General features: G+C 46.9%; 1 protein-coding gene across 3 annotated transcripts in view; it reads right to left on the bottom strand.

Annotated features, from left to right (window-relative positions):
* The window catches only part of ARFGEF1 (ADP ribosylation factor guanine nucleotide exchange factor 1), a 164,743-nt gene extending 153,314 nt beyond the window's left edge, over positions 1–11,429 (bottom strand). The window contains exon 1 of one of the 3 annotated variants that reach the window (XR_008844264.1): positions 10,574–11,429. Coding sequence is in view for 2 of the 3 variants with exons in the window: in XM_056522127.1 (XP_056378102.1) it covers positions 10,574–10,670 (97 nt within the window). In the remaining variant the exon portion in view is untranslated. The remainder of the gene's footprint in view (positions 1–10,573) is intronic. The other 2 variants (XM_056522127.1, XM_056522126.1) reach the window with 2 other exon arrangements.
* Between the last annotated feature and the right edge of the window lie 15,026 nt (positions 11,430–26,455).

Below are 26,455 nucleotides of genomic sequence, written 5' to 3'. Positions count from 1 at the left end.
AGCGGAATTTGTGAAGCGGAATTTGTGAACGGAAAATCCGCTTGAAAATTTCTGCCTGAAGAATGGCGTTGCTCTTTCTTCAGGCGGAAATCCTCGCGGAACACATTGCAGTCTATTGGAGACTGCAGTGTCCGCGCGGTCCTAGCACCGACTGATTCAGTCGGCGCTGGCCGCACTCGGATTCTCCGGGCGGAAATTTTCTGCCCGGAGATTCCGTAGTCTGAACCTAGCCTTAGGCTGTGGTCACATGGCTGCAGTTCAGCTTCCCCAGAGAAGCGTAGTATCACACAGTCCTAGTAAACCTCAGGGTCTCATACCGGACCACTCTGGAGAATCCCAACAACTGGAAAGCGAAATGACTTTTACAAGACTAAACAAATCAGCGGCCAAATTCATTTAATTGGGGTTTGGTAAATCTTACCATGGTTCCAAAAAGAGAAACAGTCTGAGGTTGGCACTGCCACTAGGATGTAAATGACGCTCTTATGATTGCACAACCACCTCTACTCACGGACCCTCCGCCGATGCACCGATGCTCATCCGGAATAGCAGAGCCAAATCATAAAAGAAGATACGGAGGCACTCAGGTCATCAGCGGTAGATTTATTCCGCAAAGGTCATACAGCAATGCCTGGCCGACGTTGTCGGCCAGGCATTGCTGTATGACCTTTGCTGAATAAATCTACCACTGAAGACCTGAGTGTCTCCGTATCTTCCCTTATAAAATCTTACAAAGTGTGAGAGAAAAAAATAGAGTGATTTTCCACAGCTTTACCGGAGCTTGATAGCTGAGCTGTGATTGGTGATAGTGATTTGTGATTTTTTTTCTCTCACACAGTTTGATAAATCTGGGCCTACATGATTATATAAAATGGAACAGATTTTATTTTTGCCAAATATTTTAAAGGAAATCTGTCATCAGTGTCACCTGCACTAACTTGTCAGTACAGACAGGTAATGCAGGTGACACTGATGACAACGATACTTACCTGGTCCCGTTCCGCGCTGTGGTTCTCCGGCTATCCGCTTCAGTATCCTTAGCTCCGGGCCCAACTTGGAGCATGGGCGGAGCTTAGAGAACAGCAGCGGTGACAACACTAAGCTCCGCCTATGCTCCAAGTCAGGCCCGGAGCTGAGGATACTGAAGAGGACAGCCAGAGAACAACAGCTTGGAACGGGACCAGGTAAGTAGGGTTATCATCAGTCTCACTTGCACTACCTGCAGGGGACACTAATGAAAGATTTTCTTTAAAAAAAATAAAAATAAAAAAATATATATTTTTATGGCCCATTTTTTACACCTATGGCTATTAAAAGTAAATACTGAATGTGTCTGGTCTCCTATAGGACAATGCTTGCTAGCCTTCCAAATATGTACCAATTCTGTCCTAACCTGTCATGGACTTGTATGATTGGAGAAAAAAAACACCTGAAAAACATGCTGTGTGTGTAAAGGTCAGTGTTTCCCAATCAGGACACTACCAGCTGTTGCAAAACTACAACTCCCAGCATGTCCAGACAGCCAAAGACAAGTCTATTCTTTTTGCAGATTTCAGCGGCAGGAACATCTAATGGATATTCCACCATGTGAACAGTGCAGCAGAATCCCATTGAAATCAATGGGACTCTTCTGCAGCGGAATATCATGTGGAATATTCAGGTGGAATTTCGCACGGACATTCCGCCATGTAAACATACCCTCAGACTGCAGGTCTAGAGACCCAAACATAAGGTCAAGTTCACACAATGAAACTTCCAAGTGGAATCCGGCAGGAAAATTCCGCTCAAAAATTCTGTTAAATCGAAATGTCCTTCGTTTTCCATGGGATTCTGCTGCACTGTGCACACAGCAGAATTCCTGCAGCAGAAACATCTGCCATGGAAATCCTGATTCCGGCCTTTGCCAAAAGTATTGACATGTAGGCGGAATCCGCTCGGAAATGCATTGCCAAGACTGTACATTTCCAAACGGTCCTAGTGCTGGAATGTTCTGCCGGCACCCTCTATTTCCGGAATGTTCGCCCATGTTTTCCGGATGGACATTTTGCTAATATTTTATCATGTGAACATAGCCTTATAGTGATCTATGATGCTGTTAGATTGGGTCATAAGATCCTCAGTGGGGATGGGACTTAAAGGGGTATTCCAGGCAAAAACTTTTTTTTTTTATATATATATATATATATATATATATATATATATATATATATATATATATATATATATATCAACTGGCTCCAGAAAGTTAAACAGATTTGTAAATTACTTCTATTAAAAAATCTTAATCCTTCCAATAGTTATTAGCTTCTGAAGTTTTCTGTCTAACTGCTCAATGATGATGTCACATCGCGGGAGCTGTGCATGATGGGAGAATATCCCTTGCATGATGGGAGAATATCCCCATAGGAGCTGGAATATCCCCATAGGAGTCATCAGAAAGCAGTTAGACAGAAAACAGCAACTCAACTTCAGAAGCTATTAACTATTGGAAGGATTAAGATTTTTTAATAGAAGTAATTTACAAGTCTGTTTAACTTTCCGGAGCCAGTTGATATATAAAAAAAAAGTTTTTGCCTGGAATACCCCTTTAAGTCCATATACAGATGGAAACATACATCTGCATTACACATGTGAATGTACCTTACAGAGGAAAACATATCATCATTGAAGCCAACACCATTAGTAACACATCATCCGGTTATTGGAGAGATTTTAATGTTTGGCCAGGTTTGAACACTCAGCATGGTAAAATATTAATAATACCAGAAAAAAAAAAGCACATCCATCTCTACAACGAGAAGTATCCACAGACTGAACCTACTAAACAACACAGACAGATTTACCTCCTGTACCCTAAGGCATCAGGATCAACCAACACCCGTCTCTGTGCACAACCATACAACCATATATGCCAGACGCTTCTCCATCGAAGATCTCGCTGCAAATATGTGCAGAGAAATCAACAAAAAGGAGTGAAAAAATCAATGACATCAATAACAAGCTGTGGATTATAATTCACACAATGAGCGTGAGGGCAAAGACTGTGAAAAGTTGCAGATATTTTTTATTGCGTAAAAAACACAACATTTAGCACAAGTCACGCTAGTATGCAGGTATAACTTGGCACAGAAATCTAAGCTGGCTTAAAATTCTGCATCTAGCCAACGGGCAGCAAACTGTGACCCTGCTACAGCACACCCTCAGTGCACCCTCCTCCACAACCAATAGTAGGGATAGGGTGTGCACGGCTCAGCCAATCACGCTGGGTGTGCTCACTGGCATTTGGGCAACTGCTGAAGTCACATTCGGTGGCAGGGTCACAGTTTTCCTAACATCCCAGGTGTATGAAAACGCTGCACTTTTTAACTCCATTTTCACATTTTCAGGTGTTTTTTGGGGCAAAATGTGGGTTTAACATTGGTGTTTGTTCCCTCAATTCTTCAATATAAATCTTTAAGTCATATGATGAATAAATCACATGATTGGTAATGAGAAAAACATGCCAAAGGGAAAAATGACTATAGTTAGATCCACTATTTTTTTTTTTAAAGAAATTCCACAAAAATTGCACCTTGGGAAAGCAAAGTGAGGGATTTAAGGCCAAACAGAAAACACAAAAATACGGTAAGTTGAGTGGAAATTTTGTCAGTCTCCCCACACTACTCTGATCAGTATTTTCAGGTAAAACCATGAATGATTTCAAAGACAAAAAGAAAAAGCTGCAAATCTTTCCATGACATTTTTTCTCTCTGCATCAGTTCCACTCCAAGTTTTAGCCAAAAATACTGATCAAAATACTGTATGTGAGCCCAGCCTAAGGAAAAGATCAAACATTGCAAAATGTACTGATATGTTGGTCTGTAATTGGACGTGCGTAAAATAAAATTTGTCAGTACATAATACAATGTGTGAATTTAGCCCTAAAGTCAGAACATGCTGGATTTTCTGCAAATGAGAAGAAAGCTCAGAGCAACTCTACTATAACCAGATGGCACTAGAGAAATGAACCCGGTACAAATGGAACCACAAGGCACGGCAACGAACCAAGCAAAAATGGCACCATAAAGAAGGACAATAAATGATGGCAACAGAAGGCAGGACCATGAACCGGGTACAGATGGCACCAGAAGGCAGGACCATGAACCGGGTACAGAATACAGATGGCGCCAGAAGGCAGGACCATGAACCGGGTACAGATGGCTACAGAAGGCAGGACCATGAACCAGGTACAGATGGCTACAGAAGGCAGGACCATGAACCGGGTACAGATGGCTACAGAAGGCAGGACCATGAACCGGGTACAGATGGCTACAGAAGGCAAGACCATGAACCGGGTACAGATGGCTACAGAAGGCAGGACCATGAACCGGGTACAGATGGCTACAGAAGGCAGGACCAAGAACCAGGTACAGGTGGCACCAGAAGGCAGGACCATGAACCGGGTACAGATGGCACCAGAAGGCCGGACCATGAACCAGGTACAGGTGGCACCAGAAGGCCGGACCATGAACCAGGTACAGATGGCTACAGAAGGCAGGACCAAGAACCGGGTACAGGTGGCACCAGAAGGCAGGACCCTGAACCGGGTACAGGTGGCACCAGAAGGCAGGACCCTGAACCGGGTACAGGTGGCACCAGAAGGCAGGACCCTGAACCGGGTACAGATGGCTACAGAAGGCAGGATCATGAACCAGGTACAGATGGCTACAGAAGGCAGGACCATGAACCGGGTACAGATGGCTACAGAAGGCAAGACCATGAACCGGGTACAGATGGCTACAGAAGGCAGGACCATGAACCGGGTACAGGTGGCACCAGAAGGCAGGACCAAGAACCAGGTACAGGTGGCACCAGAAGGCAGGACCATGAACCGGGTACAGATGGCACCAGAAGGCCGGACCATGAACCAGGTACAGGTGGCACCAGAAGGCCGGACCATGAACCAGGTACAGATGGCACCAGAAGGCAGAACCATGAACTGGGTACAGGTGGCACCAGAAGGCCGGACCATGAACCAGGTACACACAGAAATAGAAGGCAAAAACAAGCAACATAAATATTTCTCTGGAGAGAACAATCACTAAATATTTATAAATTATCTGCATAAAAATTGATGATACTGCTAAATGAAAATTCAACGCAATGAATCTGCAATGTTTGCAGAAGTGTCATTGTCACTTTGTATATACATTTTCAGGTCTTTTCCAGTGTCATCAGCTCAGGTATCTAGATCTAGGCTGGTATCTGGCACTGCCATTATGGCGCCAGGAGGATCCAACAAACTGGACAGGAATCTGAGGCCTGGCGGGAAATCTGCAAACACCATTAAACATGACAGTCCATATATCAGGTCCATCACCACCATGTTGGCATTTATAAGGTCACATGGGGAGATTTATCAAAACCTGTGCAGAGGAAAGGTGCTGAGTTGCCCATAGCAACCAATCAGATCGCTTCTTTCATTTCTGAAAAGGCCTCTGGAAAATGAAAGAAGCGATCTGATTGGTTGCTATGGGCAACTCTTCTGGACAGATTTCGATAAATCTCATTTGTTGGACACATTCCTGCTGCTGTGTGCAGAAAAAAGGCCTAAACATGGCAGTAAGAGCATATAAGACTGCAGGGCCTGAGTGCTTATTCCAGTGTTTCCCAACCAGGGTGCCTCCAGCTGTTGTATGCTGGGAGTTGTAGTTTTGCAACAGCTGGAGGCACCCTGGTTGGGAAACACTGGCTTATTTCAATAATCAATAAGAAGATCGTCAGGGAGAAGAGAATCAGCAATAAGGGCTCATTTTCTATGGAGTCGTATTGGGGCTTCCAAAGAGAAGTACCTGGGCCCTGTGCTGATCCTCTGTATCCCCCATATTTATGGACAATACTAAGGGATTCACTACAAACCCAACAGCAAGAACATCAGATGCCATAAACACGGAGGTCCAAAAGTCACCTACTGTCACATACAATACACCAGTGCTTCCAACCAGGGGGCCTCCAGCTGTAGCAAAACTACAACATCTGACATGCCTGGAAAGCAGAAGGCTGTCCAGGAATGCTGGGAGTTGTAGTTTTGCAACAGTTGAAGGCACCTTGGTTGGAAAACACTGCCGTACACTCGTGTGACAAAACCTCCTCCTGTCACCTATTTGTCACACACATCAGCCACCACTGACCACAGACTGTACACTGTGACAACTCCTCCTGTCACCACTGACCACAGACTGTACACTGTGACAACTCCTCCTGTCACCACTGACCACAGACTGTACACTGTGACAGCTCCTCCTGTCACCACTGAACACAGACTGTACACTGAGACAACTCCTCCTGTCACCACAAACTGTACACTGTGACAACTCCTCCTGTCACCACAGACTGTACACTGTGACAACTCCTCCTGTCACCACTGACCACAGACTGTACACTGTGACAACTCCTCCTGTCACCACTGAACACAGACTGTACACTGAGACAACTCCTCCTGTCACCACAGACTGTACACTGTGACAACTCCTCCTGTCACCACAGACTGTACACTGTGACAACTCCTCCTGTCACCACTGACCACAGACTGTACACTGTGACAACTCCTCCTGTCACCACTGACCACAGACTGTACAGTGACAACTCCTCCTGTCACCACAGACCACACACTGTAACAACTCCTCCTGTCACCACTGACCAGACTGTACACTGTGACAACTCCTCCTGTCACCACTGACAAACACACCACACATTGTACATTAGTGTTCACTTCATGTCGCATACACCATATAGTACATCACATTGTGACATCATCTCCACTGGTCACCAGTGTCACACACAGCAGTAGCCACTGACCACACTGTATACTAGTGTCACCTCTCTGCCTGTCACACACACACCACATTGCACACTAGTGTGATGCCTCCAGCTGTCACCATTGTCACGCATGTGCCACAGTGTCCCATCCCCCCCCTTCCTGTCACCATTGTCACACCTAGCACTGAACATACATTGTACACTAGTGACATCTCATCCACCGTTCACCTGTCATTCACCACACATTGTATACTAGCGTCACATCTCCTCACACACCACAATGTACACGGTGTGACGTCTCCTTCTCCTATCACACACCACCCAAACATTGTACACTACTGTCCCATCTCCTCCACCTGTCACATACACCACATTGCAGACTCCTGTGATGTCTCCTCCTCCAGTCCTCACTGCCACACTAGTGTCACACCTCCTCCTGTCCTCACTGCCACACTCGCCACACTAGTGTCACACCTCCTCCTGTCCTCACTGCCACACTCACCACACTAGTGTCACACCTCCTCCTGTCCTCACTGCCACACTCACCACATTAGTGTCACACCTCCTCCTGTCCTCACTGCCACACTCACCACACTAGTGTCACACCTCCTCCTGTCCTCACTGCCACACTCGCCACACTAGTGTCACACCTCCTCCTGTCCTCACTGCCACACTCACCACACTAGTGTCACACCTCCTCCTGTCCTCACTGCCACACTCGCCACACTAGTGTCACACCTCCTCCTGTCCTCACTGCCACACTCACCACACTAGTGTCACACCTCCTCCTGTCCTCACTGCCACACTCGCCACACTAGTGTCACACCTCCTCCTGTCCTCACTGCCACACTCACCACACTAGTGTCACACCTCCTCCTGTCCTCACTGCCACACTAGTGTCACACCTCCTCCTGTCCTCACTGCCACACTCACCACACTAGTGTCACACCTCCTCCTGTCCTCACTGCCACACTCACCACACTAGTGTCACACCTCCTCCTGTCCTCACTGCCACACTCACCACACTAGTGTCACACCTCCTCCTGTCCTCACTGCCACACTCGCCACACTAGTGTCACACCTCCTCCTGTCCTCACTGCCACACTAGTGTCACACCTCCTCCTGTCCTCACTGCCACACTAGTGTCACACCTCCTCCTGTCCTCACTGCCACACTCATCACACTAGTGTCACACCTCCTCCTGTCCTGCCACACTCGCCACACTAGTGTCACACCTCCTCCTGTCCTCACTGCCACACTCGCCACACTCACCACACTAGTGTCACACCTCCTCCTGTCCTCACTGCCACACTCACCACACTAGTGTCACACCTCCTCCTGTCCTCACTGCCACACTCACCACACTAGTGTCACACCTCCTCCTGTCCTCACTGCCACACTCACCACACTAGTGTCACACCTCCTCCTGTCCTCACTGCCACACTCACCACACTAGTGTCACACCTCCTCCTGTCCTCACTGCCACACGCACCACACTAGTGTCACACCTCCTCCTGTCCTCACTGCCACACGCACCACACTAGTGTCACACCTCCTCCTGTCCTCACTGCCACACTCACCACACTAGTGTCACACCTCCTCCTGTCCTCACTGCCACACTCGCCACACTAGTGTCACACCTCCTCCTGTCCTCACTGCCACACTCGCCACACTCACCACACTAGTGTCACACCTCCTCCTGTCCTCACTGCCACACTCACCACACTAGTGTCACTCTTCCTCCTGTCCTCACTGCCACACTCACCACACTAGTGTCACACCTCCTCCTGTCCTCACTGCCACACTCACCACACTAGTGTCACACCTCCTCCTGTCCTCACTGCCACACGCACCACACTAGTGTCACACCTCCTCCTGTCCTCACTGCCACACTCACCACACTAGTGTCACACCTCCTCCTGTCCTCACTGCCACACTCACCACACTAGTGTCACACCTCCTCCTGTCCTCACTGCCACACTCACCACACTAGTGTCACACCTCCTCCTGTCCTCACTGCCACACTCACCACACTAGTGTCACACCTCCTCCTGTCCTCACTGCCACACTCACCACACTAGTGTCACACCTCCTCCTGTCCTCACTGCCACACTCACCACACTAGTGTCACACCTCCTCCTGTCCTCACTGCCACTCTCACCACACTAGTGTCACACCTCCTCCTGTCCTCACTGCCACACTCACCACATTAGTGTCACACCTCCTCCTGTCCTCACTGCCACACTCACCACACTAGTGTCACACCTCCTCCTGTCCTCACTGCCACACTCACCACACTAGTGTCACACCTCCTCCTGTCCTCACTGCCACACTCACCACACTAGTGTCACACCTCCTCCTGTCCTCACTGCCACACTCACCACACTAGTGTCACACCTCCTCCTGTCCTCACTGCCACACTCACCACACTAGTGTCACACCTCCTCCTGTCCTCACTGCCACACTCACCACACTAGTGTCACACCTCCTCCTGTCCTCACTGTCACACTCACCACACTAGTGTCACACCTCCTCCTGTCCTCACTGCCACACTAGTGTCACACCTCCTCGTGTCATTACTGCCACACTCACCACACTAGTGTCACAACACCTCCTGTCCTCACTGTCACACTCCCCAAACATGTCTCATCTCCTCTTGTCACACACCCCATAGCACATTAGTGATGTCTCCACCATTGTCATTCACCACACATTGGACACCAGTATGATGTCTCCACTTCCTGTCACCATTAACACACACACACACACACACACACCACCTACACTAGTAATGTCTCCTGTCACCATTTTCACATTTATCACACTAGTGTCCCATCTTTTCGTGTCACACTCAACACATATTGTACACTAGTGTCCACTCTTGTTACACTAGTACCATATTAAACACACGTCTCCAGCTGCTGTCACCATCATCACACTCACTACACATTGTACACTAGTATCCCATCTTGTCACCATTGTCACACATTGTACACACTGTCTGCACACTAGTGTCACATCTGGTCACACACATCACACTAGTGTGAGGTTTCCTTCTGCTGTCACCATTGTCACACATTGTACACTAGTGTGATGTCTCCTCCAGCTGCCACCATTGTCACACTGACTGCACACTAGTGTCACATCTGGTCACACACCACACTAGTGTGAGGTTTCCTCCTGCTGTCACCATTGTACACTAGTGTAAGGTTTCCTCCTGCTGTCACCATTGTCACACATTGTACACTAGTGTGATGTCTCCTCCAGCTGCCACCACTGTCACACTGACTGCACACTAGTGTCACATCTGGTCACACACCACACTAGTGTGAGGTTTCCTCCTGCTGTCACCATTGTACACTAGTGTAAGGTTTCCTCCTGCTGTCACCATTGTCACACATTGTACACTAGTGTGATGTCTCCTCCAGCTGCCACCATTGTCACACTGACTGCACACTAGTGTTACATCTGGTCACACACCACACTAGTGTGAGGTTTCCTCCTGCTGTCACCATTGTCACACATTGTACACTAGTGTAAGGTTTCCTCCTGCTGTCACCATTGTCACACTCACCTCTTACCACACTAGTGACGTCTGTCGCCACCACTGTCACACTGACCACACATTGTACACTAGTGTCACATCTCTTGTCACACACCACACTAGTGTGACGTCTCCTCCTGCTGTCACCATTGTCACCCTCGGCCCCTCCTCCCGTCAGTCACACACCGGGCACTGAGCCCCCATTGTCAGCAGGTGCCCCCCGCTCCTCACCTAGCGCCACCTCGCACGCCTTCCGCAGCTGGCTGTGATGCGCCCTCTTCACCTCCTTGTCACTGAGGATCTTCTCCAGGGCCCGGGTGAGGAACATGTTGGAATCCGCTGTGTAATGCGCCTCCTCCGGCTCGGAGCTGGCGTCAGATCCCGGCTAATGTCGGAACGCGTCTGGGGCTTCAGGTGGAGGTCGCCCCATCACAGCCCAGGCAGCTCCTGTGTGTGGCGGCGGGAAGGAGGCGGACGCTGGGATACCGGCGGCGGCTGTCAGTGTGACGGGGCTCGGCTGCTCAGGGAAGCTCAGATCTTCTCCTCGCCATGTTGGAAGGAAGCGACGTCAGGAACGGACCCGCCCAGAGCAGACACTGCAGCAACACCCGGGGGAGGGACGGGGCCGCGGACGGCACAAGGTGGGGAGGGGGTGAGGACGGAGGACCTACCGGGCGGGACTGAGGGGGTCACCGGAGGGGCAACAGCGGAGCCAGCACTGCTACTAGTGATGTCCGGTTCATGAGTATTTGTTCTTTTGATCCGTTTTTTTTCAATGAACCGGATGATTCAGTCTGTCCCAGTTTTTTTTCCCCAATTAGGTTCCGCTGTTGCTGCTTGTAAACGGATTACAAACGGTTGTAAAATAATCCCATTGATGTCAATGTTTTTTTTTTTTTTACAATCCTTTCACATCCGTTTTCACCCATCTGCACTAATTTCCGTTTTCTTTTTTTTTACTGGAGAAAAGACAGCACATACAGTATTTTTTCTTCCGTTAAAAAAATTGAAGAAAGAAACGGATAAAGTAAATTTAACCCCTTAAGGACCAGGACATTTTACACCTTAGGACCGAAGCGTTTTTTGCACATCTGACCACTGTCACTTTAAACATTAATAACTCTGGAATGCTTTTACCTATCATTCTGATTCCGAGATTGTTTTTTCGTGACATATTCTACTTTATGTTATTGGTAAAATTGTGTCGATACTTGCATCGTTTCTTAGTGAAAAATTCCAAAATTTGCTGAAATAATTGAAAATTTTGCATTTTTATAACTTTGAAGCTCTCTGCTTGTAAGGAAAATGGACATTCCAAATAAAAAAAAATGTATTCACAAATACAATATGTCTACTTTATGTTTGCATCATAAAATTTATGAGTTTTTACTTTTGGAAGACACCAGAGGGCTTCAAAGTTCAGCAGCAATTTTCCAATTTTTCACAAAATTTTCAAACTCACTATTTTTCAGGGACCAGTTCAGGTTTGAAATGGATTTGAAGGGTCTTCATATTAGAAATACCCCACAAATGACCCCATTATAAAAACTGCACCCCCCAAAGTATTCAAAATGACATTCAGTCAGCGTTTTAACCCTTTAGGTGTTTCACAGGAATAGCAGCAAAGTGAAGGAGAAAATTCACCATCTTCATTTTTTACACTCGCATGTTCTTGTAGACCCAATTTTTGAATTTTTACAAGGGGTAAAAGGAGAAAATTTATACTTATATTTGTAGCCCAATTTCTCTCGAGTAAGGACATACCTCATATGTCCATGAAAAGTGTTCGACGGGCGCAGTAGAGGGCTCAGAAGTGAAGGAGCGACAAGGGGATTTTGGAGAGTACGTTTTTCTGTAATGGTTTTTGGGGGGCATGTTGCATTTAGGAAGCCCCTATGGTACCAGAACAGCAAAAAATCCCCACATGGCATACCATTTTGGAAACTAGACCCCTTGGGGAACGTAACAAGGGGTAAAGTGAACCTTAATACCCCACAGGTGTTTCACGACTTTTGCATATGAAAAAAAAAAATGTTTCACTAAAATGTGTGTTTCCCCCCAAATTTCTAATTTTTGCAAGGGTTAATAGCAGAAAATACCCCCCAAAATTTGTAACCCCATCTCTTCTGAGTATGGAGGTACCCCATAAGTGGACCTGAAGTGCACTACGGGCGAACTACAATGCTCAGAAGAGAAGGAGTCATATTTGGCTTTTGGAGAGCAAATTTTGGTCGGGGGGCATGTCGCATTTAGGAAGCCCCTATGATGCCACAACAGCAAAAAACCCTCACATGGCATACCATTTTGGAAACTAGACCCATTGAGGAACGTAACAAGGAATAAAGTGAGCCTTAATACCCCAAAGGGGTTTCAAGACTTTTGCATATGTAAAAAAATATATATATTTTTTCACTAAAATGTGTGTTTCCCCCAAATTTCACATTTTTGCAAGGGTTAATAGCAGAAAATACCCCCCAAAATTTGTAACCCCATCTCTTCTGAGTATGAAGGTTCGCCATAAGTGGACCTGAAGTGCACTACGGGCAAACTACAATGCTCAGAAGAGAAGGAGTCATATTTGGCTTTTGGAGAGCAAATTTTGCTCGGGGGGCATGTTGCATTTAGGAAGCCCCTATGGTGCCAGGACAGCAAAATAACCCCAACATGGCATACTATTTTGGAAACTAGACCCCTTGAGGAACGTAACAAGGGGTACAGTGAGCATTTACCCCCCCACTGGTGTCTGTCAGAACTTTGGAACAGTGGGCTGTACAAAATTTTTAATTTGCACAGCCCACTGTTCCAAAGATCTGTCAGACACCAGTGGGGTGTAAATTCTCACTGCACCCCTCATTACATTCCGGGAGGGGTGTAGTTTCCGAAATGGGGTCACATGTGTGTTTTTTTTTTTTTTTTTTGCGTTTGTCAAAACCGCTGTAACAATCAGCCACCCCTGTGCAAATCACCTCCAATGTACATGGTGCACTCTCCCTTCTGGGCCTTGTTGTGCGCCCCCAGAGCACTTTGCGCCCACTTATGGGGTATCTCCGTAGTCGGGAGAAATTGCATTACAAATTTTGGGGGGTGTTTTTCCCTTTTACCTCTTGTCAAAATGAAAAGTATAGGGCAACACCAGCGTGTTAGTGTAAAAAATTTTTTTTTTTACACTAACATGCTGTTGTAGACCCCAATTTCACCTTTTCATAAGGGGTTAAAGGAGAAAAAGCCCCCCAAAATTTGTAACACAATTTCTCCCGAGTACGGCGATACCCCATATGTGACCCTAAACTGTTGCCTTGAAATACGACAGGGCTCCAAAGTAAGAGCGCCATGCGCATTTGAGGCCTGAATTAGGGATTTGCATAGTGGTGGACATAGGGGTATTCTACTCCAGTGATTTCCAAACAGGGTGCCTCCAGCTGTTGCAAAACTCCCAGCATGCTTGGACAGGTTAAATGACCTTAATTAACACTTTTTTTAACTTTTTTTTTTTTCAGTGTTATAGGTCCCATAGGGACCTATAACACTGCACACACTGATCTTCTACACAGATCACAGGCGTGTATTAACACGCCTGTGATCAGTGTTATCGGCGCTTGACTGCTCCTGCCTGGATCTCAGGCACGGAGCAGTCATTCGCCGATCGGACACCGAGGAGGCAGGTAAGGGCCCTTCCGGTGTCCGGTCAGCTGTTCGGGACGCCGCGATGTCACCGCGGCGGTCCCGAACAGCCCGACTGAGCAGCCGGGTCACTTTCACTTTAGAAGCGGCGGTCAGCTTTGACCGCCGCTTCTAAAGGGTTAATACCGCACATCGCCGCGATCGGCGATGTGTGGTATTAGCCGCGGGTCCCGGCCGTTGATGAGCGTCGGGACCGACGCGATATGATGTGGGATCGCGGCACGATCCCGCTTCATATCGCGGTAGCCGGCGCAGGACGTAAATATACGTCCTGCGTCGTTAAGGGATTAAAAAATCATAACTCTTTAAATTTTGCACCTAAAAATCCATATGATTGCTTATTTTTTGCGCCACCAATTCTACTTTGTAATGACGTCAGTCATTTTGCCCAAAAATCTATGGTGAAACGAAAAAAAAAAATCATTGTGAGACAAAATTGGAAAAAAAACGCAGTTTTGTAATTTTTGGGGGCTTCCGTTTCTACACAGTACATTTTTTGGTAAAAATGACACTTTATTCTGTAGGTTCATACGATTAAAATGATACCCTACTTATATAGGTTTGATTTTGTCGTATTTCTGTAAAAAATCATAACTTCATGTAGGAAAATTAATACGTTTAAAATTGTCATCTTCTGACCCCTATAACTTTTTTATTTTTCTGCGTATGGGGCGGTATGAGGGCTAATTTTTTGCGCCGTGATTTGAAGTTTTTAACGGTACCATTATTGCATTGATAGGACTGATTGATATAAAAAGTGACCAAAAATGCACAATTTTGAACTTTGGAATTTTCTTGCGCGTGCGCCATTGACCGTGCGGTTTAATTAATTATATATTTTAATAATTCGGACATTTCCGCATGCGGCAATATCATATATGTTTATTTTTATTTACACTGTGTTTTTTTTTATGGGAAAAGGGGAGTGATTCAAACTTTTAATAGGGGAGGGGTTAAATGATCTTTATTCACTTTTTTTTTCTGCAGTGTTAGGGTGCGGAGTAAATGAAGAGTAATTCACGCTGAAAAATTTATGGGCGGAAAAAAAAAATGTTTTCCGTGCAAATTTCCCGTGAATTTCGCGCGGAATTGCGCGCGGACATGGGGGAGTAAGAAGTGAAGGATTTTTCAGCCATTTCAGCACAAATTGCGCGCGAAAACGATGTTGGGCAGAATTTTTTTTTACCATTGACTTCAATTGATTTCTGCTAGCGGATTCCGCTTGAAGAATGAACATGTTCTTTCTTCAAGCGGAACAGAATTCAGTGTCGGAATTCTGCTAGCAGAATTTCCGCAGTGTGAACAGGCCAGCAGAAATAACATTAAAGTCAATGGGCAGAGGAGAGGTGCATTAATTTGGGGCGGATAATTCAAGAGGAATTACTCGAGTAAATTCCTCTTGAATTACTCCGTGTGAACGCACCCTTATAGCTCCCATAGGGACCTATCCACTGCACACACTGATCTTTTACATTGATCACTGGTTTCTCATAGGAAACCAGTGATCGATGATTCTGCCGCTTGACTGCTTATGCCTGGATCTCAGGCACTGAGCAGTCATTCGGGGATCGGGGAGCCGATTTCGAACAGCGCACTGAGCTAACCGGCATACTTTCACTTTAAATGCGGCTTTCAACTTTGAACGCCGCGTCTAAAGGGTTAATAGCGCGAGGCACTGTGATCAATGCCGCGCGCTATTACCCACGGGTCCCGGCCGTTGTTAGAGGCCGGGCCCGACCCTCTATCGTTATAGATCGGGAGCGGACACATGACGTTCCAGTACGTCATGTGTCCTTAAGGGATTAACTGAACAATAACGGATACAAATGGATAACCTCTGTTTCCATCCATTATTGCCTGTTTTTTTTTTTTAGTCTGTTTTTTTTTTTGATGGGAGAAGAACACGATGGGTCTAGATGGCCGTGTGAATGCAGCCTAAATGAATCGTTTAAAACGGTTCAGTATGCAAATCAGTAACTGCTCTGGTAACCTGGTCTTAGGCTGCTTTCACACTATACAATTGTCCGTTTTAAAGATCCGTTATAATGTAGTGACTGCACCAATCACAGCAATATGGGGAGGAGGGAGGTGGGTGAAGGAGCATGTTGCTCCGTTCTGCCCACCATACTTCCGTGATCTGGTGTGCAGGACGGAGCCCCCCTCGGTGTAAAAAAAGTACCCCCTTGCCTCCTTTCTGTGATCCCTTGGCACAGAAAGCAATCAGGGACAGTTTAGGTAGAGGTAGAGACAGGTAAGGAGTAAATAAATAAAAAAAGATTTTTTTATATATATTTTTTAAAGCGTACCATACTGTAGGTGTCCGCGAGTCCGTAGCACATTTTGCTGCATGACCCCAGGCCTACTGGGTCGCTGCAGTCTGCCGCCAGTGTTTTTTTTTTTTTTTTTGGCGCAGATCTTTTTTTTATTTTATTTTTTTTGCTAAACGTGTGGCCGGGCCCTCTTAGCTATAAAAGAGTGGTCTGCCACTGTTAGCTAAAGCCCAGCCCGCTGATCATTCCCCTAGTAGCGATCAGCATTTAAAAAAGTGGTGCAGACGCTTTTTACGGTTATAGCGTCTTTTTTATTTAGTTACATCTATAGTGCCACCGGTAGCCGGCCTGTGCTTTTTTGGGGTTATGCGTTTTCATTATTTTATTTTTTGGGTATTTTGTGTGGGGGGTTTGTGTATGTGCCACCAGCCACTGTTCTTGACTGAGTGGTCAGACCCCCTACTGACTTTTGCGCCCCCTGCCGCCACCAATAGCTAATCAGTGCGCATACCACTGATTAGGTAAACACTTTTTTATGTGCTAGGTGTCCATTTTTCTTTTTTAAAGTTTTTTTTCCCTTTTTAGTTTATATTTTTTCTGTTAGGGCGGGTTTAGTTAGGTTAGGGTGGGTTAGGGAGGTAGTCTCACAACACACACCACATACACAAATACAGTTTTCCCCACACACATACACACACCTCTATCCCCATTAGAGTAGGGAAATGGCCTGCAGGGCATTTTCAGCGGAGGAGGCATGTGCCATACTTGCCTCCGACACAAAGCGCCACAGAAGACAATGAAGACCCCACCTTCCTTAATTCCTCGTCCTCCTCATCATCTGGTTCTGATGATAAGCCACCAAGGCTGCGGAGATGCCGCCATGCGAGACCGCAAACCTCCTCTGCTCCTGACCCTGAGTCCATCCATCGCTCATTCTAGTCAAATCCCCTGCCAAGTTCACTGGTGCCCTGTACCGGAGAACTTGTCTGGACCCAGCCATTGGACCACGAGCCCTTGATTCCTGAGTTTGTTGGTGACTCGGGAATCAAGATTGACATAATCGGGTTCACTGAAATAGACTTTTTTAGTTATTATTTCAGTGATGACTTTGTCAGTCTGATGCCACAAACCCAGGCTCACTTTTGGCTAGGCCCGGTTCCCAGTCAATGCAGCCGAAATGAGGACATTTTGGGGCCTTGTGCTGCATATGGGCCTAGTAAAAAAAAAAACCAGTGTCAGGCAATATTGGAGTGGTGACGTCATTAACCAGACCCCGCTCTACAATATGGCACGTCCTTAGTTTGAGGCCATTTGGACATGTTTGCATTATGCTGATTATGAGGCATGTGTCCTCCCCCCCGAACTGATCCCGCGTATGAAGGCCTGTATAAAATCACGCCAGTCATCAATCACTTCAGGGCCTGAAGGGAGGTCGCTATTGATGAGTCTATCATCAGCTTTAAGGGGAGACTCAGCTATAGGGGAGACTCAGCAATACATCCCAACCAACCAAGCGTGGAATGGCATGAAGATGTATAAGCTTTGCGAGAGTACCTCAGGGTACAATTGCAAGTTTATGGTGTATGAGGGACGAGATTCCCGTATTGAACCCCCAGAATGTCCCCCCTACTCTGGATGTTAGCGGTAAAATCGTTTGGGGCCTTATGCAACCGTTGCTAGATAAGGGTTACCACCTTTACGTGGATAACTTTTATACTAGTATCCCTCTCTTCACATCCCTCGCCGACAGATCCACACTTGCTTTTGGAATCAAGGAGGCCTTCCTTCCTATCCCCTCCAAATTCCTATCCCCCCAGGGTGAGTCCCGTGCCCTTACCCATGAAAACCTGTTGCTGGTCAGGTATAAGGACAAGAGGAATGCCCTTATGCTCACCACAATTCATGGGAATGGCAGTATCCCTGTCCCTGTGTGAGGTACCTTGGGACCAGTCCTCAAGCCCAATTGTATTCTGGACTACGAGGGAGTGACCTTTCTGATCAAGTCCTCAAGCCATATAATGCAATGCAGAAAACACAGCTATGGTACACAAAGTTGTGGTCTACATGGTACAGGTTGCCATTTATAACTCTTTTGTACTGTCCCAGTACGCTGGCAACACAGGGACACACCTGCAGTTCCAAGATGAATTTCTAAAGGCCCTCATCTTTGGTGACTGCCAAAGATCGTGTCAGAGCACCTCTGGAAATGTGGGCCCCCAGATTGTCCCCGGCCAACACTTTCTAGGTGAGGTCCCCCACACTGGAAAGAAGGGCCGATCCCCAAAAAAATGCAGAGTGTGTGGCAAGAGAGGGATTCGGAAGGACACCACCACTCAGTGCGACACTTGCCCCAATCATCCGGGCCTCTGCATTAAGGATCGCTTCAGGGAGTATCACACTTCCATGGAGTTCTAAACGTTCAATCCTTTCACCTGATTTTAATTCCCCAGAATTTTACTCCGATGTACCAGTCCAGTGTACATTGTGTTCCAAGTTTAGAACCAAAACACCCCCCCCCCCAAAACAATTTCCTCAAAAAAATGGGTCAGGGAAACACAGAGTCCACAGCATTGGGAGTTTGCAGTTGCCTCAAATGCGCAGCGCTCTCTCCCCACCTGAGCGGGGTGGGCATTTGAGGTAACAGAATAGGGACAGCCACACACATCACATTCCCAGAATGATGATTCAGAGCATAGGGTTTGGGGCGGGCATCATTTTTACTTTCGGCTATACTTTGGGTCATCATTCTGGGAAAATAATTGGCATATCAGTATTAAAATTGCAATATTCACCCCCCCCCCCCCCCCCCACCATAGTACACTTCATCCATTCCTGGAAAATAAATTTAGGGAACACCCAACTGTTCCAAATCTCCACTTCACCCCTATACACCTTCCCTAGAGGGTGTACTGTTTGTAATAGGTTCACACGTGGGTGTTCCTTTCTTGTATTTTCCTCTGAATGTATGTAACTGTTAGGTCCGTAAGAAACTGTTATGCCGAGCACTCCGTGTCCCCGCTCCTCCCCGGAGCGCTCACAGCGTTCTCTTATTCACAGCGCCCCGGTCAGACCTGCCGACCGGGTGCACTGCGATAATACTCCCAGCCAGGATGCGATTCGCGATGCGGGACGCGCCCGCTCGTGATGCGCATCTCGATTCCCTTACCAGACCCGTTCCCCGTCTATGCTGTCCCAGCGCGTGCGGCCCCGCTCCTTAGGGCGCGCGCGCGTCGGGTCTTTGCGATTTAAAGGGCCGGTGCGCCGCTGATTGGCGCAGCAGGTTTTAATCAGTACCTTCACCTGTACACTCCCTACTTATACCTCACTTCCCCTGCACTCCCTCGCCGGATCTTGTTGCCATTGTGCCAGTGAAAGCGTTTCCTTGTGTGTTCCTAGCCTGTGTTCCAGACCTCCTGCCGTTGCCCCTGACTACGATCCTTGCTGCCTGCCCTGACCTTCTGCTACGTCCGACCTTGCTCTTGTCTACTCCCTTGTACCGCGCTTATCTCAGCAGTCAGAGAGGTTGAGCCGTTGCCGGTGGATACGACCTGGTTGCTACCACCGCTGCAAGACCATCCCGCTTTGCGGCGGGCTCTGGTGAATACCAGTAGCAACTTAGAACCGGTCCACCGACACGGTCCATGCCAATCCCTCTCTGGCACAGAGGATCCACCTCCAGCCAGCAGAATCGTGACAGAAACATTGGCCTCAAATACGAAGAGTTCTCCCTCATGAGCTCTGTCGTATTTCCAGGTGACAATTTGGAGTCATGTGTTAGTTGTTCCCAGAAAAATGAAGCAGAACATAGGTTGAAAATTGCAATTTTCAAAAGCTACCCTTCATCCATTCCTGGAAAATAAATTTAGGAAACACCCGTGCATTCAAAATGTCCTCTTTACCCCTATACCCATTCCTCAGGGTGGGTACTTTCTGTAATGGTGTCACATATGGGTGTTTCATTTTTGTATCTTCCTCTGAATGTATGTAACCATCAGCTACTGATATGCCATAGGCCACAAATGCAAACAGACCTCTATGACTTCTGAGCCTTGTTGTGCGCCCGCCCAGCACGTTACCCCATATGTGGATGTATTTCCATAGTCAGGGAAAAAAGCCCTCCAAATTTTGTAACCCAATTTCTCCCATTACCCCTTGTGAAAATGTAAAAAATTGGGTAACCCCAGCATTTTAGTGTAAAAAAAATAATATTTTTCAATTTATGGCCCACTTTTCAAAAAATCTGTGAGGTGTTACTGCTGTTCTTGCACAATGGGGGCTTTGTAAACGCACATGGCCCCTGACTTCAATTCCAACAAACTTTTCACTCCAAAAGCCCAATGGCACTCATTCTATTCTGATCATTGCAGTGTGCCCGCAGAGCATTTTACATCCACATATGGGGTATTTTCTTTCTCAGGCGAAATTGCACTACAAATTTTGCGGGCCTTTTGCCCTATTATCTCATGTGAAAAGGAAACATTTGGGGTAACATTTTCAGTATAGTGCGAAAAATCTAATTTTTCACTTTTACGGCACACTATTCAAAAAACCTGTGTTGTGTAAGTACTCACTGTAACCCCTCTTACGTTCCTGGAGGGGTGTCGTTTCCAAAATGGTGTCACATGCTGTTCTGGCCCCCAAAAACCATTTCAGCAAAATTCTCTTTCAAAAAGCCAAATTTTGCTCCTTGACTTCTGAGCATTGTAGTGCGCCAGCAGAGCACTTAATGTCCACATATTGGGGCGTTTTCATAACCGGGAGAAATACATTTTGGGGTCCATTTTCTCCTATTATCCCTTGTGAAAAAGGAAAATTTGAAGTAACACCATTTTAGTGTTAAAAATCAAATTTTCCATTTTCATGTCCAACTTCAATGCAAAGTTGTCAAACACCTGTGAGGTGTTAAGGCTCAATATACCCCTTGTTATGTTCCTTGAGGGGTGTAGTTTCCAAAATTATATGCCATGTGTTTTTCTTTTTTTTTTTTTTTTTTTTGCTGTTCTGGCACCATAGGGGCTTCTTAAATGCAACATGTCCCCCAAAAACCATGACAGCAAAATTTGTTTTAAAAAATCCCACATATTCTCTTTCCTTTCCCTCTTGAGCCATGTTGTGAGCCCGCAGACCACTTTATATCAACATATGAGGTATTTCCATACTGAAGATAAATTGGGCTACACATTTTGGGGGGTTTTGCCTCCTTATACCACTTAAAAAAAAATTGGATTTTTCACCAAGAAAGGATGCAAGTAATGACAAAAATTTACCACTATGTTAAAGTAGAATATGTCCCGAAAAAACAATCCAGGAATCTGAATGAAAGGTAAAAGCATCCCAGAGTTAATAATATATAAAGTGACAGTGGTCAGATTTGCAAAAAAGGGCTGTGTCCTTAAGGTGAAAATGAGCTGCGTCCTTAATGGGTTAACCCCTTAACCTCTTAAGAACGCAGAGCATACCTGTACGCTCTGCCCCTTCTCCCCTGCTATAATGCAGGGTATGCGGGGACCCTGCATCATAGTGGGTCGGGCCCAGCACCTAGCAACGGCCGTGACCCGTGGCTAATACCGGCTAATACCGGACATCACCGATCACGGTGATGCCCGGTATTAACCCTTTAGACGCAGCGATCAAAGTTTATTGCCGTGTCTAAAATTTTAAGAAAATGCTTCCCGGCAGCTCAGTTGGGCTCATCGGGACCACCGCGGTAAAACCCCGGTGTCCCTATCAGCTGTGTGGACGCGAGGAGGGTCCCTACCTTCCTATTTTGCATCCAATTTTCGTTTGATTGCTTCATGCCTGAGATCCAGGCTGGAGCAAACGAGCACCGAAAACACTGATCAATGCAATGCTATGGCATAGCATTGATCAGCGTATGCAATCAAGGTATTGTTCACGACTCTACATTTTATGAAACTCTAGCACTATAAACACCTCTCTGCACTGGCTCGCTCTCTATTATTTAAGCCTTTCTAAATCAACCACCTAAAGCAGGGGTCCTCAAACTTTTTAAACCGGGGGCCAGTTCACGGTCCCTCAGACCGTTGGAGGGCCGGACTATAGATAACAAAACATGAATAAATTCCTATGAACACTTATATATCTTATTAGTGGACTACCACTTTAAGTTCACAGCACAGTTCCCCCCACATTAGGTTGGCAGTATAGATCCCCCCACATTAGGCTCTAGTTCCCCCACATTAGGGTTGGCAGTACAGTTCCCCCACATTAGGATTGGCAGTACAGTTCCCCCACATTAGGTGCAGTACAATTCATCCACATTAGGTTGGCAGTATAGTTCCCCCACATTAGGTAGTAGTTCCCCTACATTAGGTTGTAGTTCCCCCCACATTAGGTGCAGCATAGTTCACCCACATTAGGTTGTAGTCCCCTCCCCCACATTAGGTGCAGTATAGTTCACCCACATTAGGTTGTAGTTCCCCCACATTAGGTGCAGTATAGTTCCCCCACATTAGGTGCAGTATAGTCCCCCACATTAGGTGCAATATAGTCCCCCACATTAGGCTGGCAGTATAGTTCCCCCACATTAGGTGCAATATAGTCCCCCACATTAGGCTGGCAGTATAGTTCCCCCACATTAGGTGCAATATAGTCCCCCACATTAGGCTTGCAGTATGTTCCCCCCACATTAGGTGCAATATAGTCCCCCACATTAGGTGCAATATAGTCCCCCACATTACGTTGTCAGTATGTTCCCCCGAATTAGGTGCAATATATTCCCCCACATTAGGCTGGCAGTATAGTTCCCCCACATTAGGTGCAATATAGTCCCCCACATTAGGCTGGCAGTGTAGTTCCCCCACATTAGGTGCAATATAGTCCCCCACATTAGGCTTGCAGTATGTTCCCCCACATTAGGTGCAATATAGTCCCCCACATTAGGCTGGCAGTATAGTTCCCCCACATTAGGTGCAATATAGTCCCCCACATTAGGCTGGCAGTATAGTCCCCCCACATTAGGTGTAATATAGTCCCCCACATTAGGCTTGCAGTATGTTCCCCCACATTAGGTGCAATATAGTCCCCCACATTAGGCTGGCAGTATGTTCCCCCACATTAGGTGCAGTATAGTCCCCCAAATTACGTTGGCAGTATAGTTCCCCCACATTAGGTGCAGTATAGTTCCCCACATTAGGTGCAGTATAGTACCCCACATTAGGTGCAGTATAGTTCCCCCCACATTAGGCTTGCAGTATGTTCCCCCACATTAGGTGCAGTATGTTCCCCCACATTAGGCTGTCAGTATGTTCCCCCACATTAGGTGCATTATGTTCCCCCACATTAGGTGCAGTATGTTCCCCCACATTAGGCTGGCAGTATAGTCCCCCAAATTACGTTGGCAGTATGTTCCCCCACAGGTATACAGCCTTACAGCCATAAAGTATGGCTGGAGGCTGTATGCCTGTGTACTGCCCCATTTCAGTGTCCCGTCCACCGCTCCGGCCATAGCAGGACCGGAGGATCGGTGGTCAGAACACCGAAGGGACACGCCGCTGGTAAACACTTACCTACTACCAGCGCGCGCATCCTTGCTTTTTCTCTTCTGCTCCGCTCGCGATTGCCATGGGCGCACGCATGGGACGTCAGTGACGTCGCTGCGTGCGCCTGCTCCCGGATCTTACGGAACACAGGAATGTCCTAAGGCAAAAACACCCGGCGGGCCGGGTAAATGCGCTCCGCGGGCTGCATGTGGCCCGCGGGCCGTAGTTTGAGGACCCCTGACCTAAAGATAGGAAGTTGCTGTTTATGTTACAGTGGGAGGAGGACATCCAAGACTCGTTGACCTTATCAGAATGGTACGCATGTTGCGAGTGCCTCAGTAAAGGTAGCTGGCAGGTTTCATTGGTCAAGACAGTGCTTAAAATTCTACATCAGACTTATTATGTCCCAAAAAGACTTCATGTTATTTTCCTTAAGGTCTCCCCATTGTGTTTTCGGGGCTGTACTGATCTGGGATCCATGCATCATATTTGGTGGTCTTGCTCTCATGTTATTTCCTTTTGGTGATAAATAGTTGACCTTATCTCTACAGTCACGGAGAAGCAATGTCCCTTATGTCCCAAAGCGTGTCTCCTGGGACACAAACCCACAGGTTTTACCTTTGCTTCTTTTTGCCTTATTCAATTTATACTTCTTGCAGCCCATATTCATATAGCCTCTAAATGGCGCACCTCGACCCTCTCTCTCAATATGGTAATAGCCAGAATTAATGATATTCTCCTGTCTCAGAAGTTGAATGCTATTAGAGCCGACACAATGGAAAATTTCCTGAAAGTGTGGGATCCTTGGATCTCCTCCTACGCACCAGACATATCCTACTATCTGACATTGTAATTATGATTGTGCTCATGCCCTGATTGGCTGGGGTTTCCTTTATACGCTTTGTTCTTACAATGACTGATTTGGACCCGATTATTATTGTGTTGTCTGGTACCTACTCTGCACTCACCCCTTCCCTTTATCCCCTCCCTTTTCTTATGTCTCCTCCTTGTCTGGATACTCTTTTTTGTTTTTGTATGACAATTAAATTTGTTATCCATCTCCTGCTGTATGTATTTCACTTTTTTTTTTATCTGCATTGCATTGCCTACTGTTTGTTTTGTATTGCATTGAGCTCACTTATTCAATAAATTTCTCCTTTTGACACTAAAAATATTTTGTTAATTAAACCGCAGATCAATGGCGTACACGTGAAAAAAATCCAAAGTCCAAAAAAGCGTATTTTTGGTCACTTTTTATACCATAAAAAAATGTATAGTAGGTGATCAAAAAGTCCCATAAAAACAAAAATGATACCGATAAAAACTTCAGGTCAGATCGCAAAAAATGAGCTCTCACACATCCCTGTTTCACTGTAAATGTTGTGGCAAAATGATTGATGCTATTACAAAGTACAATTGGTGGTGCAAAAAATAAGCCCTCATATGGGTCTGTATGTGCAAAATTGAAAGATGATGATGTGAGTCCTTAAGGGGTTAAGGAAACAGGTAATTTTTTTTTTTCATTTTCTCCTCCTCGCCTTTTGACACTTAGAGGACAAAGCAGTTTTTGTGTTTTCCTTTTTTCCTCCTTGCCTTTTAACCTCTTGGGGATGTCACAGCGAGCGCTCCGGTCTCCACCTCCGGACCGGAGCGCCCTCTGCCTGTGTCCTCCGTGCTGGGGTCCCGGCGTCTCCCAGTCAAACACACTGATCGGGAGTGCGGGTCTCACTGTGGCAGGGACGCGGCTAGCGTGGCGGCTCGTCCCCGCTCACGCGCCGCGTCCCCGTTCATCTCACCTGCTCCCCGCGCGGCGCTCCTTGCTCCTGGGTCCCGGCGCGCACGGCCCCGCACTCTAGGGCGCGTCGGCTTCAGTAAATTTAAAGGGCCAGCGCACCGGTAATTACCGGTGCGCTGGTTCCACACCTCCCATTGTGATTTTCCAATAAAAGGCACCTGCCCCTTCCTGCCCCTGCCAGATCTTTTTGTCTTGTGCCTCTGAGAAAGCGTTCCCTACAGTGATTATTGCCTTGCCAGTTGCCGTACCCATTGCTACCGTATACTCGCCTGTGAACCCTTGCTGCCTGCCCTGACCTCTGCTACGTCTGACTACGCTCTTGCCTGCTCCCTGTGTACCACGCCATAGCAGCCACCAGAGAGGTCGAGTTGCTACTGGAGGATACGACCTGGTGGTTACCGCCGCAGCAAGTCCATCCCGCCTTGCCACTGTAACCAATTAGAACCGGTCCTATGGTACAACCCGCGTCATCACCTCTCTGGTTCAGAGGATCCACTACCAGTCCTGCCGGTACGTGACAGGGGACCAAGGGCGTACCTGTACGCCCTGGTCCAACTCCCCTTCTTTGATGTGGGGTCCCGGTGGCTATCAGCGGCCAGGACCCATGTTTAATGCCGGACATCACCAATCGTGGTAATGCCTGGCAATAACCCCTAGACTCGATGAGCAAAGTTGATCGCCGCATCTAAAATAAAAATAAAAAAGCGTTACCAATCGTAATTTGTAATGCCATCACTCATTTCACCACAAAATCTATCGCTTCGCTGCCTTTTGACTAAGATCAATGGTAGTATCTGTTCTAGATCAAGTGTTGTCTTTGTAGAGCCTTTAGCCACTGGTGAGGATGGGTGCTGCATGGAGGGGG

The sequence above is a fragment of the Hyla sarda genome, chromosome 5 (genome assembly GCF_029499605.1).
Source record: "Hyla sarda isolate aHylSar1 chromosome 5, aHylSar1.hap1, whole genome shotgun sequence".
NCBI lineage: Eukaryota > Metazoa > Chordata > Amphibia > Anura > Hylidae > Hyla > Hyla sarda.
This window is presented reverse-complemented; position numbering and strand designations above follow the sequence as displayed.